Raw genomic sequence first — 23003 nt, forward strand, 5'->3', positions numbered from 1 at the left:
AATTTCGGCTTGGTTAAATGCTTCAGAAAAAATGAATACATCAATAAATAAATGAATGAATAAACAAAACATGGATAATCACCGCCTTTGTTTTTGTTATCTTTCAAATGAGGTATAACCCTTGTGCATCTCAATTACTCTTCCAATAATTTGGGCCGGTTATTTAAACAAAGTTTAGTCGTCGTGTAACAAAACCGCGTTCTAAGCCATCTTCAATTTAGCCGAACCTTTTATCTAAGAATCAAATTTTTTTGAACAGTGTCAACAGGCCGAAACCTTAAAGTAGACGGACATCTGTTTAAATGAAATCAACCCTCTTATGGAGAATCACCAAGGCCCACTTCTTGCGTATAACCGCGGTTTGGGTTCGATCTCGTTTAAATAAGCGGCCCTTTAAGTTTCGGAACGTTATCATTTTCTGATAAGGTTACTCTACAGCGCGTGGGAAGCTGGGTTGAAGAGAACTTCCCTGTTGCTGATGTTAAGGAGTGGGGCTGAACAGGAGTAGTTTTCCACTATGGTATGTTTTCTTCGACACGACTCAATTAGAGCAGTTAGCGAAATAAAGGCAAATGGTAACTACTTAGAGAGAATAATTTTAGGGACGTTAGGCAGTCAGGAAGGCAACACTAGGGAAGAGGTGGAAAAATTGAATGTTCATTTTAGGGAGAATTTTACGCATGGCTGGATGTGTTCACGGTCTCTTAAGGCTCCTCTCCTAGACTTCGGCATGCGCATAACGTGTGGGAGCAGGTATGAGTTCTTAATGGGAATTTAACATCATTTTTTGGCTATTGTTCTGCCTATTAGATCTTAAGGCAAAGAAAGATATTAAGAATAAAAACCCTCATTCGAATTCCAAAGTACCTCCATATTGTTGGGTTATACCCTATACAACTATGTTAAAGAATCTCCTAAATTAATTATTCACAATAAAGATGAATAAACATCAGAATCATTCTAGATCGCTTATCATAACGAAAGATATGAACATAACCGTACAGTACCATTCTGAATTTGCTCGGTGTCCCTGCTGTAATTATAAGACCTGATATCAAACAATTATAGTCATATCACGATTTATGATTTTCTCAATGATATCTTTCGGCGGTATCAAAATGGCAGGCCTTTTGCATATTTTCAAACTTCGATTAAACATATTGCAAAAATTATGAATCGCTATCTACGCGTTTTCAAGAGGCTTGGATGTCACGTTTTTGCACTAGAGTTGCTTTTTGTCTATAAAATACGTGTGTCTATATAGCTCAATATATAAAACAAATTCTACTTTGAATCCCCTTTAATAAGAAAATATTAAACACTTGGAAAAATTTGCGTTTCCCCAGTGTACAACTAATGACCCGCCTTGTGCACTCGGTGTATGATTTGTATCATGAGGCGCTTTTCGATTGAGAGTCGTAAAAACAAAACCAACGTAGTCACAACAGCCAATCAGAATTAAGGAAATGAACCAAAGAGGATCATGACTGCCAAACTGCCTAAAGCGCAGGAAAACGTGAGCGACCGAGTCTTGACTTGTTTTAGGGTTGTATTTGATTGGTCGAGAGGGTGGTGCGAGGTTTTTTTGACAAATCACAGGGCGAAATAATGCAAACAAAAACAATCCGAGATTACTTTCTACACTCAGTTGAAAATTTGTTCTATCATCAAATGAGTGTTCATGGTAATCCGGGATTGCATTGGCATAAATTCACTTCACTCTGTGATTGGTCAATAAAACTCCTTCAAACCAAACCGTCCTTCAAACAAATTAATGCAACCAGACTTTCCCCCTCTTTCCATGGTTTTAATTTTAGTTCTTAGTGGCCACTCGAAATATTTTTCATTGTAAAAATTGACAACAAATTTTACAACTCTCAATCAAAATGTGCTCTTTTTATTTGTCTCAAACTTAAGTTCCTTTGACCATTGCTTTCATTCCACGTGCACAACGCATAATATTATAACAGTCTTTACCCCACATATATTTTGCAGACGGAGCTAAAGATTTGAATTTGAAGAAAATCTTTTCAATATGGAGCGTTTCTTGAGCGTAGTCGGGGCTACAGGTGCATCTGGAGTGTCTGAGTATGACATCATTACTTGAAGACGACCAACGGGCACCCCGTCTATGAGAAATAGAACTTCGAGTTAACAACACTTTCAGCGTACCGTGAGATGTCTGCACAATACATAACAAGAAACATCTGTTTGTAGTCATTTCCGTAGTGAAGGGTTCTCAGTTTGAGTTTTTCGGAAATTGCTGATTTTTAAGGAAGAATTTCAAAACACCGTTCCCAAGCTAAAAAAAACCTAACATGTTATTGGGTTATACGTAATTTAGTTTTTTTCAAATCCTACACAGGACGAAAGGTTGTTAAACTGAGAAATGTCCGTCCATCAACATGGTGGTTAAATAACGATTCTCAGCATGCTACGGCGATTGACAATAATCTTTCTCCACTTCTTGTGACAATAAAGCATCCGTCGATAATGGCATTCAGAATCACTCTTCACATTCTTTCCTTTACTTTCCGAGGAAAAGAGAGCACAAGAATGAAAAAGAGATCGAATTCAACTGATATTTGAGCCGCTACGAGATACCATGTCTGCAAATTTATCATTTTCGAGACAGCTTAACGCTAATAAATCCCTTAGTATTGAAGTGAGAACTTAGATATAGAATTACTGAAAGCTGCACGGAAACTTTAGACCAGTATTTAGACACATAAAGCTTATCAGTGTTATTTGTGTATCAGTTAAAAAAAAACTGCTATGACTATCTGTACATCATAAATCCTAAGAGTCTTGTAGAGGGTCAAAACAGATGACTATCTTCACTCTTGTAATAATTACGATCGAAATTTTTCACAACAGGTTGGAGACTGAAGGTATGCCATCGATGCCCCAAACAAAGTTGAATCACATCCGCTCAAGCGCTTAAAAAACAACCAGGCCAAACAAGTTAAGCCAATTACTCCAGTTATCTGCTTATTAGTAATACGCTTATCTTAATTTCCTTTCAATGATGACTTTACGCGACGCGCGTGGCAATAACATACACACGCGCGAACATCCAGGCCAGTAATTCCAAACAGACATTTGAGGTGAAGACATGTCGCCGGGTATTTATGGACGATATTGTCTTTAACGAAAAGAACGCAATAACCATGGAGCTCGAGAGACGAGAGGGGTGGGAAAGGGGGGGGGGGGGTGGAAATGAAAACTGTTATGGTATTTGCTAAAAGCCGCTTTAGTACCCTATACCAATGTTCGACCCAAAACATTCGCAGATAGATTATTACTTCGGTGCATCTGCGGGAAATTTTCAAATAGCGGAAAGCCTTTCATGCAGGTTGTATGCAGTTTCGCCTTCCCTCCCCCCTCCTTTCTTTGGTTAATGTACGTTTGCAGTTTCGCTTGATTAACTTTACATTTTTAGTGGTGACCCACAAGAAGTTATGTATTTAAGTAGGTAATGAAAACATGGTTCTGTTTTATCGACGACCGGTTAATTAGGGTTCCGAACTACAAAAATTCAACGTACCGTTTTCAAGATTGAGCCATTTGGTTTCTGAATATTTTCCTGGAAAGTAATTAGAAGCTATAAGTCAGGACTCTGCACAGTTATATGACAAGTCATTAAAATGATAAAAAAATTTCATGATTGCGTTTTCCGACCACTATAGAATTAATCTTCGCATTCTCAGCATGAGCCAAAACGATAACATATTACAAATGGCGTTAAAAGACGAGTCAGTCTTGAGTTTTCAACGGTCATTTTGAAGGAATGATAAGGTTGCTGGAGATCTTACAGAGAGGAATGAGTCACGGTATTAGACTTGCGGCCTACATCGAGACACCAGTTTTTATTGAAAATCTTTTTAAAGTATTTTTTTCTTTTTGAGGTCAAGCATGCGAAAACAGAACTCAAGCCGGAAGAAACATTTTATGAGTTTGTCTGTTCCGGGTTCTCGATTGTCTAAGACGAATAAACACCCCGGGGAGCAAGAGATGAAAATGACGGCCTCCAGCGTTTTTTTTCGCTTAAGCCAGTGCTCCGTTGGCAGAAGCGGTATTGGAAAACGCAGATTTTATAAATTCTTTCATTTCATTTGTGGTCGCTGAAACGCTTGTTCGTAATTGAGTTTTTGGAATGTTCACTGATCAATCACCTTCCTCTAAATTAAAAGAAATTAGTTTGAAATGTTGTTTAGAAACGATAGTCTTTCCGATAATTGCAGGCTACTCCAACAATTGATAACAATTGCCAATTGTGACTAAAAATACAAATGTACTATCTAACCCATCTCATAAATGGACCTGAAACGGGCATGGAAAGAAGGTGCTGAGGCGTCGATGGGTTGAAGAAGAAAGATACTGGCGGTGGTACCGCACTTTATTAGAGTGGCGTATATATCATCACCTTCAGATCCGCTGCCAGTGTTTGATCTTTCCCTCTTGACAAATACGTCTGGTGAAAGAGAACAATCATAAATGCAGCCGCACTTAATTAAAGCTTATTTCCTTCTAGTGAGGAGAAAATTACAGATAAGTTTCTTCTGGTTAGGTGTATGAAACATTGCCATATTGCTCTTGATTTTTTGAAAGTCTTCCGGCCACCAGAAGAAGCTAACATACTCCACAGCGAGAGAAGATAATGGTCCCATTATTTTTCTCTTGTCTATACACAGGCAGACCACATATGTGTCTGTGGTTGATAATTACTGACATGATACAAACAGAATCTCTGAGGGATATGAATAAAGCTCAGGGCCCAGTTGTTCAAAGGCCGATTAGCACTAACCCGGGGTTAAATTTTTAATTCATGTTTTTTTATTTCTTTACTCAAGAGCCTTTTATGCGATCATTTTCCTTGTTCTTTTTAGACCATCTAATCATCAAATTGTGGACAAAAAGAAAGAAAATGAATCAAATTTCACACTAACCCTGGGTTAACTTAACCCAGCTTTGAACAACCAGGCCCTGAAAATTGCATATCTGAATCACATCGCGGTCTGATTATCTTAAAAAAGTAAAATGAAATCTTAATCGAGTGGTATTTTTTTGCCTTCTTAGGCCTTTTAAAGCGTCTTTTCATGAAATTACTTTCAACAGATTGCCGTTAAGAGAAGAAAGGGAAACTATTTAGACTACATAATCATAGACCAGATAATTAATTACTTTTTAAAAAAGCATCTGGTTCAGTATCCCTGGATATTCATGGTGTATGCTGTCTTAAGCTCCCTTTAATTGAAAATACTCATACACGTAGTTCTTTAATCCTTTACACCCTAACATCAGTATACATTTTCTCCATACTGCTCTCTATACATTTCCTATGGTACTGACAAAGAGAGTTTGTTTAACAATCGAGAGCATCTTTATTTGGTGATCATTTCCTTTATTCTCATGACCTCAATGTTTATTTTAGGGGTGATACTGATAGGGGAAATAGTTAGTAATCACTCTTAGGGGTTAAAGGGCTAAACCTCTGTACATCAACAGATAACCGAATAACATATTGAGCATATTTTACAAACCAACAATTCAAGAAAACAAACAAATCATAAAAAGTAGAAGCTTGCCAACACAACGCAAAGCAAAAAAAGATTATTGGATTGAACATGTGATTACCTTTGAAGAAGTCCTGCATCGAGATCCTAGCTTTCCCCTCCACTTTTTTCTTGGCGTCTCTCAGTTCAAAAACCAATCCTGCTTCATTTGATATGGCTGTTCCTCCCGCTGTCTACATTAGAAAAATGTTATTTAAGGGAACTACCTTGATATGAAGCAAATCCAGACTGATCTGTACAAATTTTCCCAAGTGGATTGTTTAATCCGACAAGAAATTTTTCCGTTCCTTCCCTGATATGAATAAAAAACGTAGGACATGACGTGTTTCATTCTGTACGAAACTTCTTCTCCCGTCCGTGCGCTCCTAGGAAAAAATTCGACTGAAACTTTGAGCAGTTTAAAGGAGTCTTAAAAGTAAGGCGCATTAGTTGGCAAGGCACAATCTAGCTAATCAATACAGAAGGGAAATATTTTCTCTCAACAATAGCACTTTTGAAACGAGTGATTGCGGATAAGCCTTCTCAATCCTTTTTATTCTTTGAGTTTTTCCCCCAAATTTTGCGAGGCACCGCTTATTCCTTGTATTTCCCTTTGAAATTTTGCGCAAGTAATTGCTACCCGCCGACCAAAAGGAGCCATTTGCCCGAGCGCAAGGTTTGGCCGATGTGCCTCGATGTGTTGAGGGTTCCTCGAATTAAGAGACAATCTTAAGTTAGTCTTACTTGGAAGATATAATTCCATTTTGCCATTCCACTCTCAGGAGCAAGTTGGGGAGTGGTGCACATTGAAATGTATTCATACTTGACACTGCTTTTACGGCCATGACGAGGACTTGGAGAAGATAAAAAAATGCAATTTGTTTTAAAATAAGTTATGGGCTAGGTTGGCGTTGAACTGAAATCTGGGATGCAGATCTTGGATGTGTTTAAGGAGAGAAAGAACTTCCTGACGAAGCTGGAATTCATCTTGACTGCGCAGTTTTAATGAAGAGCGCTCATGGCTTACCACAGCTTACCTGCCCTTTACAACCAAGAATGGTAAGACTTTCCACTCAAGCTTGAAAGAAAAATTCTTCCAAATGATTTCTATACAATTTCTTTGATGCTAGTGTTGGGAATCCCAGAATTCATGTTGTTTGATCCCTCAGCGTGTATCAACCGGGCAATGTTTCCCTTTCTGAATCACTACTCCAGCTGAGTACAGTCTATTTGTCGGTTAATGTTTCGCCATTACACATCATAACACACTGGTGTCGCATACTCACATCTCAACCCGTGCTCTAATCTGGAATGTACCCCAACCTAGCAAAGGCACGCAAAATGTAAAAAAAAGTTGCAAACGGAGTCGCTCTCCCGTGGAAATGCAACAATTCTCTCGCTTACCACTAAAACTTTCTTTAACACTTGTTATCCACTCCAAAGAGGTAGGAATTTTCGAACAAAATGTAATTTCTGTGGAATCTTTTCTTTTTTATTGTTTGAAAGGTGCTAAAATAGCCTTGAAAGTGGCCCTAGAGACAGTGTCAAAATAAACCGGGATTGCGGATTGCTTTAATTGTTTGCTTTACTAGGCTATCTGAATATTCTATAAATCTCGTGATACTTTTTCAATCAGTCAGGATTAAAACTGAAACTTATCGTATCATAATCACTTTTGGTCTCCTTCGGTCAAGGCCAGTTCATTACGCTATACTCATTACCTGTTATTTCTGAAGCTTGAATGATTTCTCCTGACACGCTATAAAACAAAGGTGGAATCCGACTTTCTACGTACTCTGCAAGAAATAACACATAATTTGAAACAATTTGTGAATTTTTTGGCTGGTTTGATATTTTATCATGTACCTGGGTAATAGAGAAGTTGCTATTGAGTCAAGTCATAGCCTGAATTCGTGTTTGTCTAACGTTGAACATACTGCTTGAAAGAGCAATGTCGAAAACATCCTATGTTTTAGGAAACAAATCTTTTTTTCCATTTATCAAATATTATCTAAAGGCAACAAAAGTCAGAATCAACCCAGTACCGTCCATCTTGTTCAGTGTAAGATCAAATACGTCTTTCGGTGCCTCAGGCTGTTCCCCAGCATCACTGATGCCCGAGTCATTTCCGCTTTCTCCCGGTTGTGACGGCATTTCCCCCGCTTTCTCAGCCTCTTCCTAATAAGATCAAACACGTTCGTTGTGAATAAAAAAAAAAGGTAAAGAAAGCGTAAACTCTTCACATTTCTAGCAACAATTTGTTTTTAAAGAAGTATAAAAATTACCTGCTCGCCCGGCCTAGAAATTTTGAATTGAAGTTGAATTTCTCCTGAGTCAGCCTCTTGAAGCTTAAACCACTGAGGTTCTCTTTTCTATCAAATGATGAGAATTATAAATTACAAATATCATGGAACAGAGAGATGCTAGAAAAGAGAACAGCTGATTGGGTGAGAAGCATGGAAAATGTATAGCGAGAATTTTGAGACCAATCAAGGAAATAAGCCAAGGAAGTCTACTTTTTCGTTTCGGTTTAAATTGAATCAATTCCTGATTTTTTTTCTCTTTTTTAAAAGTATTTAGGAAAAAGGATGAATTGAAGAAAGAGATGAACCTTAGCAGCTTCTTTTACGTCATCGACGGTCAATGGAACTGATCCCATGAAGTCATTCTGAAAAACATCTTTGTCAAAGACATCCTGAAAAAAAATTCGAGGAGAAAGCTCTTGGAATCTCTCTATATCTTCACAATGTATAGCGAAACCCTCCAATGCCCTCTTTCCCTTGCTTGTTGCAATCTAATCCTACTGTTACCTGTCTTCTTTCCTATCAGTTGCAACTTTCCAAGCACCTTAAACAGAACCCTATGTCTAAACATTCCATCTTCCTTTGATAACAGAGACCTTGCAGAGGTCATATTGAAGAAACTTTGTAACCATGGTCAATGTAAAGAGATGAACTTACGAAAGAAATCTTATCTCCTTCTTGTGGCATGGCTATGGAGACGGATTCGTTCCACACCGGGGACAGAGTTTCATACGCCACGTTGGTTTTGAACTTCTTCGCACTGTTAACGCGCACCACACAGAATGGATCACTAAGGCCATTACTGTCCATGGCAACCATTTCTTTACCTTGGAGAAGTGTTATCACTAGAACACCAAGCTCTGAGAAACAGAAAGGAGAAAAATCTGTTTTAAAACTGCCAGGATTATGTAAATTCCTTTTTTTGTGCTTTTCGTGCTTTGGGTTAGTTTAGTTGCAGCGTTCTGGTAGCTTTTTGTCAATTAGTGTAATATTGAGTGCTTATTTTGTTTCATATGTTAGATTTTATTTTGCATGTTTTAGCATTTTTTACTTCGTTAGCAGCTTCTTTCAGTGACAATCGTCTTTTACTACTTCACTTCGTTTCGCTCAGTTATGTATCGATTCGTTCGCTTCTGATGGTTAAAATAAATTAGATATGTGGCTACAGTCCCCATCAATACAGGCTAGGTTTGGGATATCATACGTGTGCAGCATGGTTATTGAGGTGTGTTCATGGTGGCGACTAAGGAATTGTCTTTCTCTAGGGAATGCTTCTCCTTTAAATTCAATAATCTTTTTAAGCTACCTTTGATCAACATCATTTCCTCAACTTGTCTTTTGATCTTCATACTGCTCTTCATGGTGTGTTTTTTGGCGTGTTCCTGTGAAAAAAAGAAGTATTGATAACATGCATATCTACATTTAAAGCAAACGAGAACTGTTAAATTCACCTCTGACACATGGTCTCTAAGATTTCTAACTATTTATCTAAAAAATATAAATATCCTTTTACAAAGATTGTCTAAGAAGAAAGTCAGGGCTGCATGTCATTATTTTATGACTATCTCGTGAACTTAAAAGCCGCCAAACTTACATTTATATCATCGATATCTTCACCCTCCACTAAGCCACCAGCTTCAGGTTCTTTCTCTGGAGAACACGAAAAATAAAGTTAATGAAATTTGATGAAGTAGTTTTGAAGATGGAGCTTCTGTGGTCAGGATTTGTCTATGCCACTGAGGTGTTTTCTGTCGTTGTTGTTGTTGTTTATCACAAAAATAAAAGGAAAGTGTAACTGTGAAGCCCACATCTGAAATTCTTGGATTCACCTCAGTCTTTTGGGACCTTACAATCTCTTGTGATATTACGGGAAAGAAAAGGTAACGCCACATGATAGAAGTCACCAGGTTTAACCGAGCAAAAGTTTATTACGAACTAACTTCACACTCTTTTAGTACAAATTGTGTAATCATCACAAATGCAAGTGTAAATTTTAAGGAATGAACTCCAAACAAATTTAGTTGAAATATCGAAAGAGCAGTCAAACCATATAACTCGTTTACCTGATTTGGTGACCGACTCGATGGGTTGAAACACCGCTGAAACTGTAAGTGAGCCTGCCTTCATGATAGAGTCATCTGATCTCTTCTTTCCAAACACTTTATACTTTAACTCTAACTTTCGTTTGATGATTGCAGGCTCATCCTGCAACGTAAAAGGAGCATTTCCAGTGTTAGTTTATATTACTTTTAGTTAGCTCACCGGTTTAATTAGCCATTCATTTAAAAGTCAATTGGTGCATAATGAAGTATTCTTTTTTCTCCCCGTGGTCTAGTTAAAGGAGTAATTTTTTTTATTTACACTTTGTTAGAAAGACTCCTTAAACCAAGCACAGGCAAAATATAACATACCAAAGTCATTTGCAGGTTACAGGATCCCATAAAGTCATCGGATTGACCCTGCCAGTTTACGTCACGGTCATACACCAGAAAGGAAACATTGGTCTGGGGAAAAATAAAACACGGTCTATGTTTATAGCTGAACTTGTTTCACTTGATTCCCACTTGATTCTCACTTGTTTCTTTTTCGTTGCTTTAGAGTAGTCGGTAGCCCATTGTTACAGAGCAGAAAGTAGGATCGAGGTGACTGGAAACGAGCCTGACCGTGTGATGTGATTTAGGACACTCCCTCTCCCAGCGTCTCTCTCTGCTCAGGAGTATTGTGGGCACCAGCAAGCTGTTAAGGTGCTGTCAACGAACAACCCGGGCTCGATGCCATTGCATCCCATAGAGGTGGAATGAAAATACCTTTTGTAACCTTAATTATTCACTGTTAGATATCTAATGGCATTCTTCTCACCTTTGTAAAGTCTTTGACGGGGAACTCCACCACAGATTCCCACACAGGATTGACAGATCCCGAGACGTGAGGAGTGGTTCTTATCTAGAAAAATACAATGATATGTACTGTCATCATAAAACGTTTTTAAAACAGATAATCAGTGCACTCTGTGCTCGTAATGTAACGCACCTTTTCTCTATCAGCTGCTATAATGCAATAGGGATCACTAAACCCGTCATCATCCATTGACAATAGCTTCTCACCACCATGAACGACCACGAGAAGAAGACCGGACACTGGAACATGCAAACAAGCAAATTAAACTGTCGGTAAAATTATGTAAAGATTAACAATCCAAGGAAGCAAACCCACTGGACGTTTCATTGGGATGTGTGATACTGCTATACTGCAAGAGGTTAGATGAAGGCTCTTTTTGCAGAAAAAATTTCAGCCCGCATTTCTCCTTTCCAGCGAAGTCTAGAATACTCAAGTAATGATCGCCAGCAGCATGGTACGACGCATAAGAGTGTAAAGCTGATAAGGACTGATGTCAGTGACTATAACTACCAACACAACAGATTCGATGCCGACACCAGGAATGGCATTTGAACACGCATTTAATCTTTATTAAGTTGCGTTAGAGTGATACCTCAGCGTAACGTGTGGTTAAAACTGAAAGAAATATACATATGAACCAACGTTACGGTAGAGAAAAACCCAAGCCGAAAGCGACACAAAACCTAAATAGACAATCGCCAAAAAATGACACTTACATTTGACATGGCCCTGGAAATGGCTACATAAACTTTACTGTATACTGCTGTTGTGTTTGCAAGTAAACTAAAACGAATTGGTCCTGCCAAAACTACGAAACTTAAACTGCTGAAGCCACGAAAGCATTTTGAATAAATTGCACGTGTATAAGCGCATTCCACAAGCCAGGAAACAAAGGCTAACTAAATGTATAGGCGTTAACGATCTTACACCAGCCCCGAAGTGTTGAGCCACGGGCGAAACACTCATAATACAATAAAAGATCTAAGGACTGTATACAATTGAAAATACTGTCTTGATGACAAAAAAAGGGAAGAAGAAATAAGACGTAACAACGCGAACCGTTTCAGCTATGTGTTCATTCAAAAGCAGCGTCTCCTTAAGATAGTTAAAGTCTGTAATCTGGTGATGGCACGTTAAACTTGAATTAGGTCGCCTTAATGTTCCGTGCTTCTAGATTTGTTGCCTTTAACAAGAAGACAAAACTTGCCAATCGGTCTCGCAAGAACGGCTGACTTGACGTTTACTATTGCGCGACGAGCGAATCATTTCTTGTCAAGAAGAATGTCAATAACTCTTTCACGGGGCCACGAGTTGCAGTGCGAATTCTCCATAGAAACCAAGACGACGTCTCCAATGGCTAAGTTTCTTCTCGGTGGAAAGCCCCTCTGCTTGCTTAGAAGCAAAAGTAGATACTCCTTGGACCACCGTTTCCAGAAGATATCTGCAGGGCACTCTCCATCGGCGACGTGACAGTAAGTCGTCTTTTCGAAATAACCCGTGGGCATTGTAGGCACAGAGCGTAACAGCAACAAATGATTAGGCGTCAAGAGCTCCGGATCTCGCGGGTCGCTTGAAACTATTGTGATTGGACGGCCGTTCATAATGCTCTCTACCTCGTACATTAAGGTAACCACGCCTTCATCATCTACTCTTTGAGAATTGCGTGAAGCACCTTTCGAGTTAGGCGAATGCAACGTTCGCAAACGCCGCCGTAATGGGAACCGAAAGGCAGATTAAAGGATCACTTGATATTTCTTTGCATCAAATCTTCATGAATTTTTGCCTGATTCCAAGCATTGGTGGATTGGCGGAGCTCTTTCTCGTCGCTTGCAAAGTTGGTACCGTTATCTGAACAGATATCCTTAACCTGGCCCCTCCTTGCTATGAATCTTCTCAACGCCAACAGGAAGAAATCGGTGTCCAAACTGAACGCGACTTTGATGTGCATCACGCGAATAACCAGGCAAGTCAAGATAACTCCATATATCTTACGAGACTTCGACCAAGCCGCACTAGAAAAGGACCAAAGTAATCGATACCAACTGCTGTGAGACTGAGACAGGACTCTTCTCACTGCGGAGCTTGCTTTGACGATCAATAATCTTTCGCGTAGATGACTTAGCTCGAACTGTCGACCAGAATGACCGGTGATCGCGTGATGATCAGCTTAGGTACATGATCCGTTTTTCGCAGGATGATCTGATCCTTAGCATTAAATGGTACTGGCGCCAAGCTCAATCTCCCGCCCACACGCAACAGGCCATCGACCAGAATTGGGTCCAGACTTCGAAGCACAGCTACCTTTCTCGACACGCACCACGCTGACCGACTTGGTTATTGAGTTGAACTCCTCAGAAAATGATGCAACTAAACACACTTCAAGATTTCTAACTCTGCGGTCTCCATTTCTTTAACGGTACTACACTGTAAGTGGATTGCTGGGACTGTCTTTGCTGATTTTTTACCTTTGCTGGCCATTCGAAAATTCTCATAATACCGTAGGAGTCAAGCAACTGATTTCTTAAGACAATATCAGGAAGACGTACGTTTAAAGTACTCTATTAGTGGCCGAGGGGGCTCAGTCACCGATGCGATACAGGCACTCGCGTCCACCTTCACCTCTGGATCTGTGTCTGGAATGCTGCCTAAGGACGTGGGTCCCTAAGGCTACAGCGTTTTCGGCTTCCAGAAAAATTCCGGCCCTTTTGTCCATCGTTCGCTAGCAAGCAGAGCTTTTGCTAATAACCCCCATGAGAGGTCGCCATTCACATGTCTCCACTGGTCTGGATCAGCACCGTCTCGTGTTATTGCAATGCGATTGGCAGCAAACGTGCGGAATGGCTTGTTCTTGTTTTTTACGTAATGTAACACTGACGTGCTATCCGTGCAGAATAGTTCTCGGTCAATGGCAGCTCAAGCGCTCTCTTCAGAACTTTATCCAACCGGACCGAGACATTTGCGTCTGAAGCTCCAAACGAGGAACAGTGACTTGTTTAAGAGGAACGAGACGTGACTTCCCTTGGAGGATGGCACAATGAATTCTGTCGTTGTTATCAACCAGATGCAGTTACGAGACCGACGTATAACCGATTTCCGAGCCGTCCGAAACCAAATCCGTTGGTCTCTACCGGTCTCTACCATCCAGTGAACACCAAGTGCGCGTTCAATTAATTGATAACTCATCCTTCTGAAGGTCTAGCTTTTTGATTCCTTAAGCACGTTTTTTCTAAGGAATACTTTGTAAAACTTCACGGCTGCAACTGATCCATTTCGTCAATCGAAAACCACCTCGCTCCTATAGACTGCGTTACTCACGGACATGCGTGATAGCTTCATTGACTGATGGCAGCGATTTAAGACAGTCGTCAACGAATAAGTTTCGTTTGACCGTGCTTGCCACGTCAGAGGAGAAATGGCGAGCGTTATCTTCGGCTGTTTTCCGGAGGGCAAAATTTGAACAGGCAGGAGACGATACAGCGCCAAACAGATGAACTGTCATCTAATATTCTCCCGATGCGCATGATAAGTTGCCACTTGGCCACCACAGAAACCGGAGAAATGAAGACTGTCAGGGTCAGGCACTCTAACGAGGTGGAACATTGACTCGATGTCCGCCATAACTGCCACATGTTCCTAGCGAAATCTTGTAAGAGGACTTCCAAATGAAAATTGGTGATGTCTGGTCCTTTGAATACCAGATCTTTGACCGACTTTCCCCTATACCTCGCTGCACAGTCAAAGACCACACATATTTTACCTGGCCTGTGTGGATGATAAACCCCACGGTGGGGAATGTACCACGTCTTGACTTCGCAGACTGATTCCCTTTGATAAGGAGGGGGTCTTCGTATGTATCTCTTTACGACGATGTCCTCGACGAAGGCTTTGTAGTCCTCAAGTAACTTGGGGTTCTTTCCAATTTTTTCTTCAGCAAAAGTGCGCACTATTCGGCCGGTATACGGTTGTTTGGCACTGGATGCTGCCTTAAACTTAAACTGCCGAAGCCACGAAAGCGTTTTAAATAAATTACACGCGTAAAGGTGCATTCCACACGCCCCACATAGGAAACGATAGGCTGTGACTAATTTGACAGATTAGAATAACAAAAAGGCTGAAAGTTATCGGTATCTGCTAAGGGGTGTGCTTTGAGTCGGATTTCAAAGAAGTAACAAGTGGCGGGGGTGAGAAAATGTCGATCAAGAATCGTCCTGGGATTTTTGCTATCAGGATTGTTTGTAAAATAACTTACGAGAAATTCCATTCAGAATAAAAAGTTTTTTTCTTTTTCTTTTTTGAAGGGGGGGAGGGGAGTAGGAGAAGGGGCGAAGTCTCTGAAGTAGCACTCTTTCAATCAATTTTAAGCAAGAAAAGACATTATAAAACTTCGTTTTTACCAGGACTTTCTTCAGTAGGTTTGTGGTATTTCTCAAGGAATTCCTGTTCATCTGTGCGACTGCTGACTTCATAAGGCTTCAACTGAGTGTACTCCAGAGTGACTTCCAACTTGGATCCTTTTATTCCTTCCTTACTCAAAGTTGTGTCACTGTAAAGGGAAAAAAAGAGAGAGAGAGAGAGAGAGAGAGAGAGAGAGAGAGCAGCAGAATTTTAAAGATGCCGATAAGATGCATTATCTATCGATCTGTTTCCGTGTTGCCCTGTTTTTTCATCGTTTTGGATTCTCACGCCAGCCAGTCCCTCATTCTATTTTAGGTAATGACCTGTTTGACAACTTTTCTTAAATACACAGGTCTTAAATTTTACACAAAGAGATCAAATTCGTGAGGGCATGTTTAAAGAGGAAGGCTTTTTTTGTTTTTAACTTTATGAATAGCAGCCATTAAAAGCTTTTTGTTTTTTGTTTAAAATAGTGAATATTCAATTAAAGCTCATTTTAATACTAATTTTTTAAGAAAAACACTTACACTTTCTTCTTCTTTTCCAGTCCGAGGCTGCCTAGGTACATCTTGTATTTTGCAATCGAATATTTAGTTCCAAAAGTCCTCTTGCCGCGTACTTCAATATTAAGCTGTTGTTAACAGAAAACGAGGAACAATAATAAAAGTCTTATATCCATAGGAAAACGATTTGACGTCTATTTAAAGGAATTTATTGTTTAAAGTAGAGTGCTTTACGAGGATCATGCATCGGCGGCTACTCACGGAAAAAGTTATTGAAACCCCTGGTGCTGACGTTTGAGCGTGAGCAAAAAACAAAAACTTGCCATCCTTCAGAGATGAAAGTCTGAGAAGGTAAGACTTTAATCGAACTTAACTTCAGAAGATCTGACAAAAACCAATACTCTTGATATTTTTCTTCCAGGTAAAGGAAAAAAATCGCGTTTTGAAGCTCAACATTCCAAAAGCCAGTTTGTAGACGGGAATGAACTGTCTGCAGTTTATCAAATACCTTATCATTCGCAAGGTCATAGATAAGTAGGGATATTGACTCCTCGAATGTGGTTCCACCCTGAATCTTCTCAGTATTTTTCTCATCAAGGTTACCAACTTGAAGTGACGTCCAAATCTGATCGTCTGGAAAAATAATCAAGTTTTAGAGCAAAAGAGAAAAGAAAGGAAGAAAATAAAAGTGCTGGGGAAACCGAAGGGTGACAAATACAATTAAGACAAAACAAAACAAAAAAAACCAGGACTTTTTATCGTTATTCATAGTTATCTTATCCCATGAAAAGAAATAGAAACTTTGTAACTAGTGACTGGCAATGTGGATCGCAACTTTTCAGCCGTAAATGCGTTAAAACTGCTGTTTGTCTTCTTCAAGCGACGAGACGGACTGTTTACGTTTAAGTTTAGAAACTTTGTTGTATTATTGTTTGCTTGAGGTTCACATGATTATTTCTGATTTTTATTTCCTTCCACTTGTTCCGTGTCTTCCGAGCGTTCCAAAAAGGAAAACTAAAACTATGACAGTGTTTTCTCTGCAAGTTTTTAAATCCATTTTTTTTGTGTAATTGCATTTAAAATTAATTTGATCGATTGAATTCATTTCCATCGTCATGTTTTAGAAAGGGTCCATATTGGTAAATAGCTCCAAACTTCATTTTGTCACACTGTAACAAAAATAAATTAAGAGCTTCCATGATATTATTTACCTGTATATTTTTGAGGCATTCCACCCTTCAATGTGACTGTTAATAGTCCATCAGCTGAAAGATTATCACAAAAACAGCACTAATTTCCAACAGAAAATGGTGCTAAAACAAAGTGGCCTAATTGGTAACCAACTAACTACTGAACCGGTTTCTTCAAGTACAACAAACCGTTATTTCATGGGGAAAAAAGTCAGTTTGAAAATTACTTTACAGTTTTGTTTTTGTAATGTTTCCATTTCCGATGTTTGCAAAATTTGAATCATATGCATATCATAAATTGAAGTATTTCAAGTCACACCATGGTGGACCGTCTGCGGCGTTGCTTTCGCAAAATCAAAACTTTCGCTGGCAGCCATCTTATTGACTGCCGCGGGACCTCACCGTAAGTTGACTTCTTGGCTGCGCTGAGGAGTTCATCGGGATCAACACCATGAAGAGGAACTTCGATTCTTCCAGGATCAACCAGTGCTACAGAACAGTAAAAATGCCCGAGGAATTAAAAAAGGCTCGTTTGCATCTAAAACTTTTCAGCCACTTTCATATGCAGTAATTAACTTAGAGATAAATCCATTCCGTGGAAAATATTTAAATTATGCTTGAATGTTATCCCTCCATGCAAAGAAAGATGCTTTTTTCACGAGCTTAGAACAAACAAAAAAAATCTGAATGCCAAGAGAGGATTCAAAGTTCAGACCTTCTCGACTTTTTTTCTCGATAGACTAGCTTATTCAAATAGTGAGACCGCGATAATTGAATATTACCGTAAGTCAAACTGTCCATAACGAGGGCATTGATGAAATCTTTCAGCATGGGGATATCCATCACTTGTACTGCGCGCATCAATCGAACATCAAAGTCAACATCTGGTCTATGAAAAAAATTGAAACGCTTTTCAATACAAGTAAGCCTTTTAGTGTAAAAACGAATAGCTTCACGTAACCAGTTCATACATTTGAACTTCAATCCATCTTTGTCGTTAAAGAATGACAATTTCCAGAAACCATGTCATTTTTCATTCAACTTTTGAAGAGCATTTATGAGATAATGGCGGACAATGATCTTATTTTGAGAGTGCAAAGAGTTAACAATAGCTACCTTTTGGAAAGCTGTCTTCAAACGTGCAAAGAATTCGACTGTGGAGGCCGCCATTTTGGATCTAGTCACGCAGCCTGGCCGTCTACTTTTGATAATTTATTAGCAATAATCAGGCATCAGGCGATTACCGAATTGTTTTCCACAATGGTGGCTTCCACTGTCGAATTGTTAGCACATCGGAGATAATTTCTTAGATGTTGGGTACACAAATCGCAAAAAGAAGTACGTTTAGCCGTTTAGTGAGGAAGACGAAAATCACATGGTTTGTCGGCTTGTGCATGTACTTCTCCAATATAACGTAATATATTGCTCCTGTCATCAGGACCAATCTAATCGTTCGGTCTGGCAGATTCTTGTGCAGAAGACAAAGGCAAACAGATGAAGATCAGGAAATTAAATGTGCGAGACCGTATAGCAACCATAACACTTGTCAAAAGTTCACATCAAGCAGTTTAGATCAATTGGATACGGCCGTGAAGAATTTTCTTCTTACTTTTCAAGGAAAGTCACCGAGACAGCTTTCATGTGTGGAAATGGTACAAGGTGATCCATCTCAAACACAATCTGAACACGACCAGACAACGACAAGTCCTCGATACTGACATCAACATCTGCACCAACCCTAGGACAAAAAAAAAACATATATAGGGAAAAAATTTTATTGGAATGGAATTCATCTGGGAAATTCTTTACCACTGTCATTTGCTGAGGTCTTAAATTGGTTAATAAGCGCATAGCAATGTTTGCAAGGTCTATTTACTGTTGTTGCCTGTAGAGCCATCATTTCAATGAATGGACTTCTATCGTTTCAAATGTAGCCTACGCCACTTGGGCGAATGTCCCAGATTATTTTCTGGTACTGCTGTAGGAGTAGGAATATTCAAGATACGGACCCTCGTCCTCTCGTTATTTCGACCATAAAACAGCGTATCTTTAACTAAATGCAATTTCCCCTGCGACTCAGTATTACTTGGCTCACACATTTCAGCTTGGGACCCACCATCCTATAGGCTGTGATATTCTGATAAGTTTTTCTTTCTGAACAAAGTCTGTGTTATCAGTTTAGGATCCCTGAAGACGATTACCGCGAAGGTTCCCCCCTCGACCCCAACAAAAAATAAAAATTCCAATCTGACTAGGGGACAGCGGATGAAGATTTTTTGTGATTAGCTAGAGTCCATTTTGATTTCATTCTGGCGGGTTATACTCACATTTTTCCACCCAATCTCACTTTTATAGCGATTTTTGTGTCAGGTGCGTGTAAGCACAGATCCATAACAAGAACTAATAGATGTCTCTGCCTTGTTGCCAGGTCTTTCGGTGGGTTGAACGCTGTTGATTCTGAGGCAGGGATATCCGGAGAGTCGTTCTCGTCAATATTCTCAAACACTTTTACATATTTCAGACACGGCGTCTTCTTTCCAAAACTGAACTCTGTTAGTTCCATAGTCTCTGAAATGAGAAGGAACATTAAAATTGAACAAGGATGAAAAAAGTCAAGACACAGTTGTTGCAGGAAAACATTTACTCGAATAAGTCCTCTCCGTTCGTGCTTGAAACCACAGGACTCTGGAAATTCTAATGGTGAAATAAGCGAATTCTCAACTGCTAAAACAAGGATCAGGGAAACCTCACCCCATACAACAACAACGCAGACTATCATCTGCAATGCCAAGAAAGGTATATTTAGATTTCAAAACTCTCCTGAATGAAACCCACCACTTTCCCCCAAATCTGTTAAATACTTTGCTTCTACGCAGATTCTACTCGATCGTTCAATCTCATATAGCGCGTAGAATCATTTCCTTTCGTTGGATCTCGCCTCTACTCAAGTCCGATCACATACTTTACCATTCTGAGATAATTAAATAGAAAAAAAATGACCCTTGTTACCTTTTTGCCCACTGAAAACTATACTTAGGATATTTGCCGAAGCCTTGTAACTACGAGATATTGGCCTATGTGTAACTTCTATCACCCTCATCGAATTGAAATTAAGTCAAAACTTGTTGATAGATACCTGATTGTACTTGTGCCTCACCTATAAACGATGGTTTGCTATACTCCAAAACAGGATTCAAACTGGAGCGTACAAGGTTGCAAAGGGAGACTTCACTGAAATTCCACCTTGAAACAACACGAGAACATTTAATCTGGATAAGTACTTCATATGCATGATCTAAGATGACCTATTTGCGAACAAAGCTTTAAATTCACTGTTTGGAACTTTTTACAAGAATCTTCAGGCAATCAGTATGTGAAAGATTACTTTCTTTAATTGAGATATTACATTCAGTTCTTTTCTAATTTGTTCTTATTGGCTAAAAACGTCTGCAACTGTTTTCTTTAAGTCCGACTCTCTTTTAACCTTCTGTTGATTTTTTACCAACTTCCGCCAGTCTCTCAAGAATAATAGTGTGTAGAGTGTGGTGGCAAACCTTTTCAACAATTGTTTACCCACGAGAAGGTCGCATCAGCTTGTTGAATCAATCTCTATTTTTTTTCCCAGTGATTCGCATTCGATGTTTAAAATTACTTAAGATTTTGTAGATAAAAACTATCAATCGGAATATTATGCTTGAGCATTGTAACTTCATTATTTTCATTATTGACTAATGAAATTCCATCGTGAGTAAGAACCTGTTTACATCAGCCTAACTTGGCAAAAAGTCATTTGGTTTATTAATAATGCAGATGTATTACCTTTCGAATATTCTGCGTTGCGTATTTGAAAGCTTTAGTGTTGAAACGCAAAAACGCTTTAACTATATCTAACCTTGTACAAAAAGATATTAACTTTTGATTTTATCATTGTGCAGTGGAATAAAAACAAAAAATAATTCTGAATTTTGGGTGGTTTAGTAGCAAATGGCCAATTCTTTGTTCTAAAAAAAGCTATGTAAGCAAAACAATCGAGTTTTACTTTTGTAAGCATTGAATTTGCTTTGCTAGGATATGCGAGTGGTTTAAAGAGTAGATAAATAATTTACTTTTGAAAGTTGCCGGTTAACGGTTTTTCCGGCAATCGAGCGATTTCTCTTTGAAAGATATCTGTTTGACCCACCCAAATAACAAAGCGGCCTCCAAAATGCTGCGACGTAAACATTGTCATACGGTAGCTGATTTAAATCCCTTCTCTATTATTTTTGTCTGCAAACCTCAGTCTTTAAACTTCGGAAATTTAATTAGCAAACGTAATATCATACCATATCATCAGCTACAAAAACCTGCTAACAATCGTTTCATAGTTACCATCGGTTCAAAACAAAGTTTAGCCATTCGGCTGTCTCCTCGTCCCGTAAGGCCTTTCTTCGGTGTACTTTTATTTCTGCTTCTCTGACACGATCGTCTATAATGCGGCAATTTTTGCGATACCATACTGTAAATATCAATGGTATTATAAACCCTGCCCATACGAAGGAAAATCCATAAGCTCCCAGGAACCATGTAATTGCAACAACGGCACAGACGAACAGCGACAAACGCAATTGCGTTTCATCTCTTTCTTTCTTAGCCTGCGCTTCCAAAGCTTCCGGGCTGTTTTGCGACATGTTCTTATCGATTCGTTAACTGATCAAAAACGGAAAAAACTGAACGTGTTTCTGCATAGTGGAGTGGCTGTTTTGAGGATTTGCTTTCAACATCGAGCCTAGCCGATGAATTATTTACGAGGTACCTGCTAGTTTTGGAGCGTTTTTATGCGAAATAACAGAATGGCAAGTCAAATAACAGAAATTTGGCTTCGAGTACCGCAAAACAGTCTTGCGGCTAACTCATTTTTGTTAAGGTAGACTATCTAAAATTATCAATACTAAATGTTCACAGTTATGTACATCGTTTTAACTGAGGCTAAAAACATATCTTGTGCTGAAAGCCTTACAAATTTGTATGGTAAAGAAGGTATTTGTTAAACCCGTCTTTGACATCAGTATTTTCCTTAGTATGTCAAGTTGAAGAGCTAATGACCGCGGTTTCCGTAGGAGCGCAAATTTCTTGGAAAAGAAGTATTTTTCTGGATCTATTCAGTTATGTCAAAATTTACACAATTAAATGATATCGTTTGCCATATTTGGGCGGATGTCATAGTTACAAGATTGTATTACTGAAAGTAACTCTTGTAATCCTACGCTCAAAATCAAACCATATTTGTCAGAAAGGTTCAGCAATCTTGGGAGCAAGATCTGCAAATATTAAGCTAACTATAGCGGTCGGAAAATCGACTTCTTTCGATTTTAAATAGTCAACAAATAGTAAAAATTTCTGAATGTATTTTGTTTCTGTTTCAGACCTCACTTAGACGAGAGAGTGAGAAAGTTAAGTTTGAACCTTTACAGGCCAAAATGACCTAACTTACATGTAAAATCTGATACTCCCTGAAGTGGCCTCCATGTTCGCAAACGAAAGCTTACAGAAAAATTTGGTACATTCGGTCCACAGGCAAACCTGCTGCCTCTCACCAGGAAATAGTTTCAAGTTGGCTGCGCATTTTATCTGGTTTAAGATAAATCTGGGGAAAATGACAATTTTTGGGCGACTTAGGGGTCTTTGAAACTCAGAAAGATGTGGGCTGCACCACGTGCATAGAGAAAAGAATTAACGAAGCTTGCTTCGTTAGCCACGTGAAGTACAGTCTCGCGTGTTTACGTTAATTCCCGCAGCCTAGAAATTGAAAACCTACCGACTCATTAAGGCTGCTCTTACCTATTTGCCGGAATACGTATTGATTTTGCCAAGAGAACTTGGATCTTAAGCCGCATCTACGCATTGTGCAGACGAGGAAAACCTTTCAATTTTAAGTGGCAGATATATTTGCCGAGAAGCTTACGGGTTTGCTTCTTCAATGCCGAGAAACAAATAAACTTTCACACGGTACAGGGCAAATGAACATGCCAAAAAAAGATGACGCACATGTAAAAATATATTACAATGCATAGTCAAACAGGAATTTATAAAGCTGAGGGAAAAAAAAAACACTTCCAAAATATTTCATCTAAACTTTTCACTCCTAAATCGAGCGAGCTATGAACTAGGCAAAAACTCTAG

The 23003-nt window shown here is 39.1% G+C and overlaps 1 protein-coding gene across 1 annotated transcript; it reads right to left on the reverse strand.

Annotated features, from left to right (window-relative positions):
• Positions 1-12: 12 nt before the first annotated feature.
• On the reverse strand, positions 13-21600 carry LOC131784168 (uncharacterized). The gene is made up of 27 exons (XM_059100969.2): positions 21213-21600; positions 20002-20087; positions 19172-19412; positions 18454-18582; positions 17627-17733; positions 17247-17333; positions 16866-16919; positions 16163-16287; positions 15679-15782; positions 15151-15299; positions 10889-10995; positions 10718-10801; positions 10270-10362; positions 9922-10063; positions 9453-9508; positions 9165-9240; positions 8516-8718; positions 8167-8250; positions 7841-7927; positions 7601-7733; positions 7277-7351; positions 6842-6878; positions 6300-6408; positions 5638-5749; positions 4427-4474; positions 3548-3586; positions 13-2129 (listed from the first exon to the last, which is right to left on the reverse strand). Exons 1-27 carry the CDS (start codon positions 21509-21511, stop codon positions 2002-2004), a joined length of 2994 nt encoding a protein of 997 aa, XP_058956952.2. The 5' UTR covers positions 21512-21600; the 3' UTR covers positions 13-2001.
• Positions 21601-23003: the final 1403 nt, after the last annotated feature.

Source organism: Pocillopora verrucosa, chromosome 13, assembly GCF_036669915.1.
Source record: "Pocillopora verrucosa isolate sample1 chromosome 13, ASM3666991v2, whole genome shotgun sequence".
NCBI classification, from domain to species: domain Eukaryota; kingdom Metazoa; phylum Cnidaria; class Anthozoa; order Scleractinia; family Pocilloporidae; genus Pocillopora; species Pocillopora verrucosa.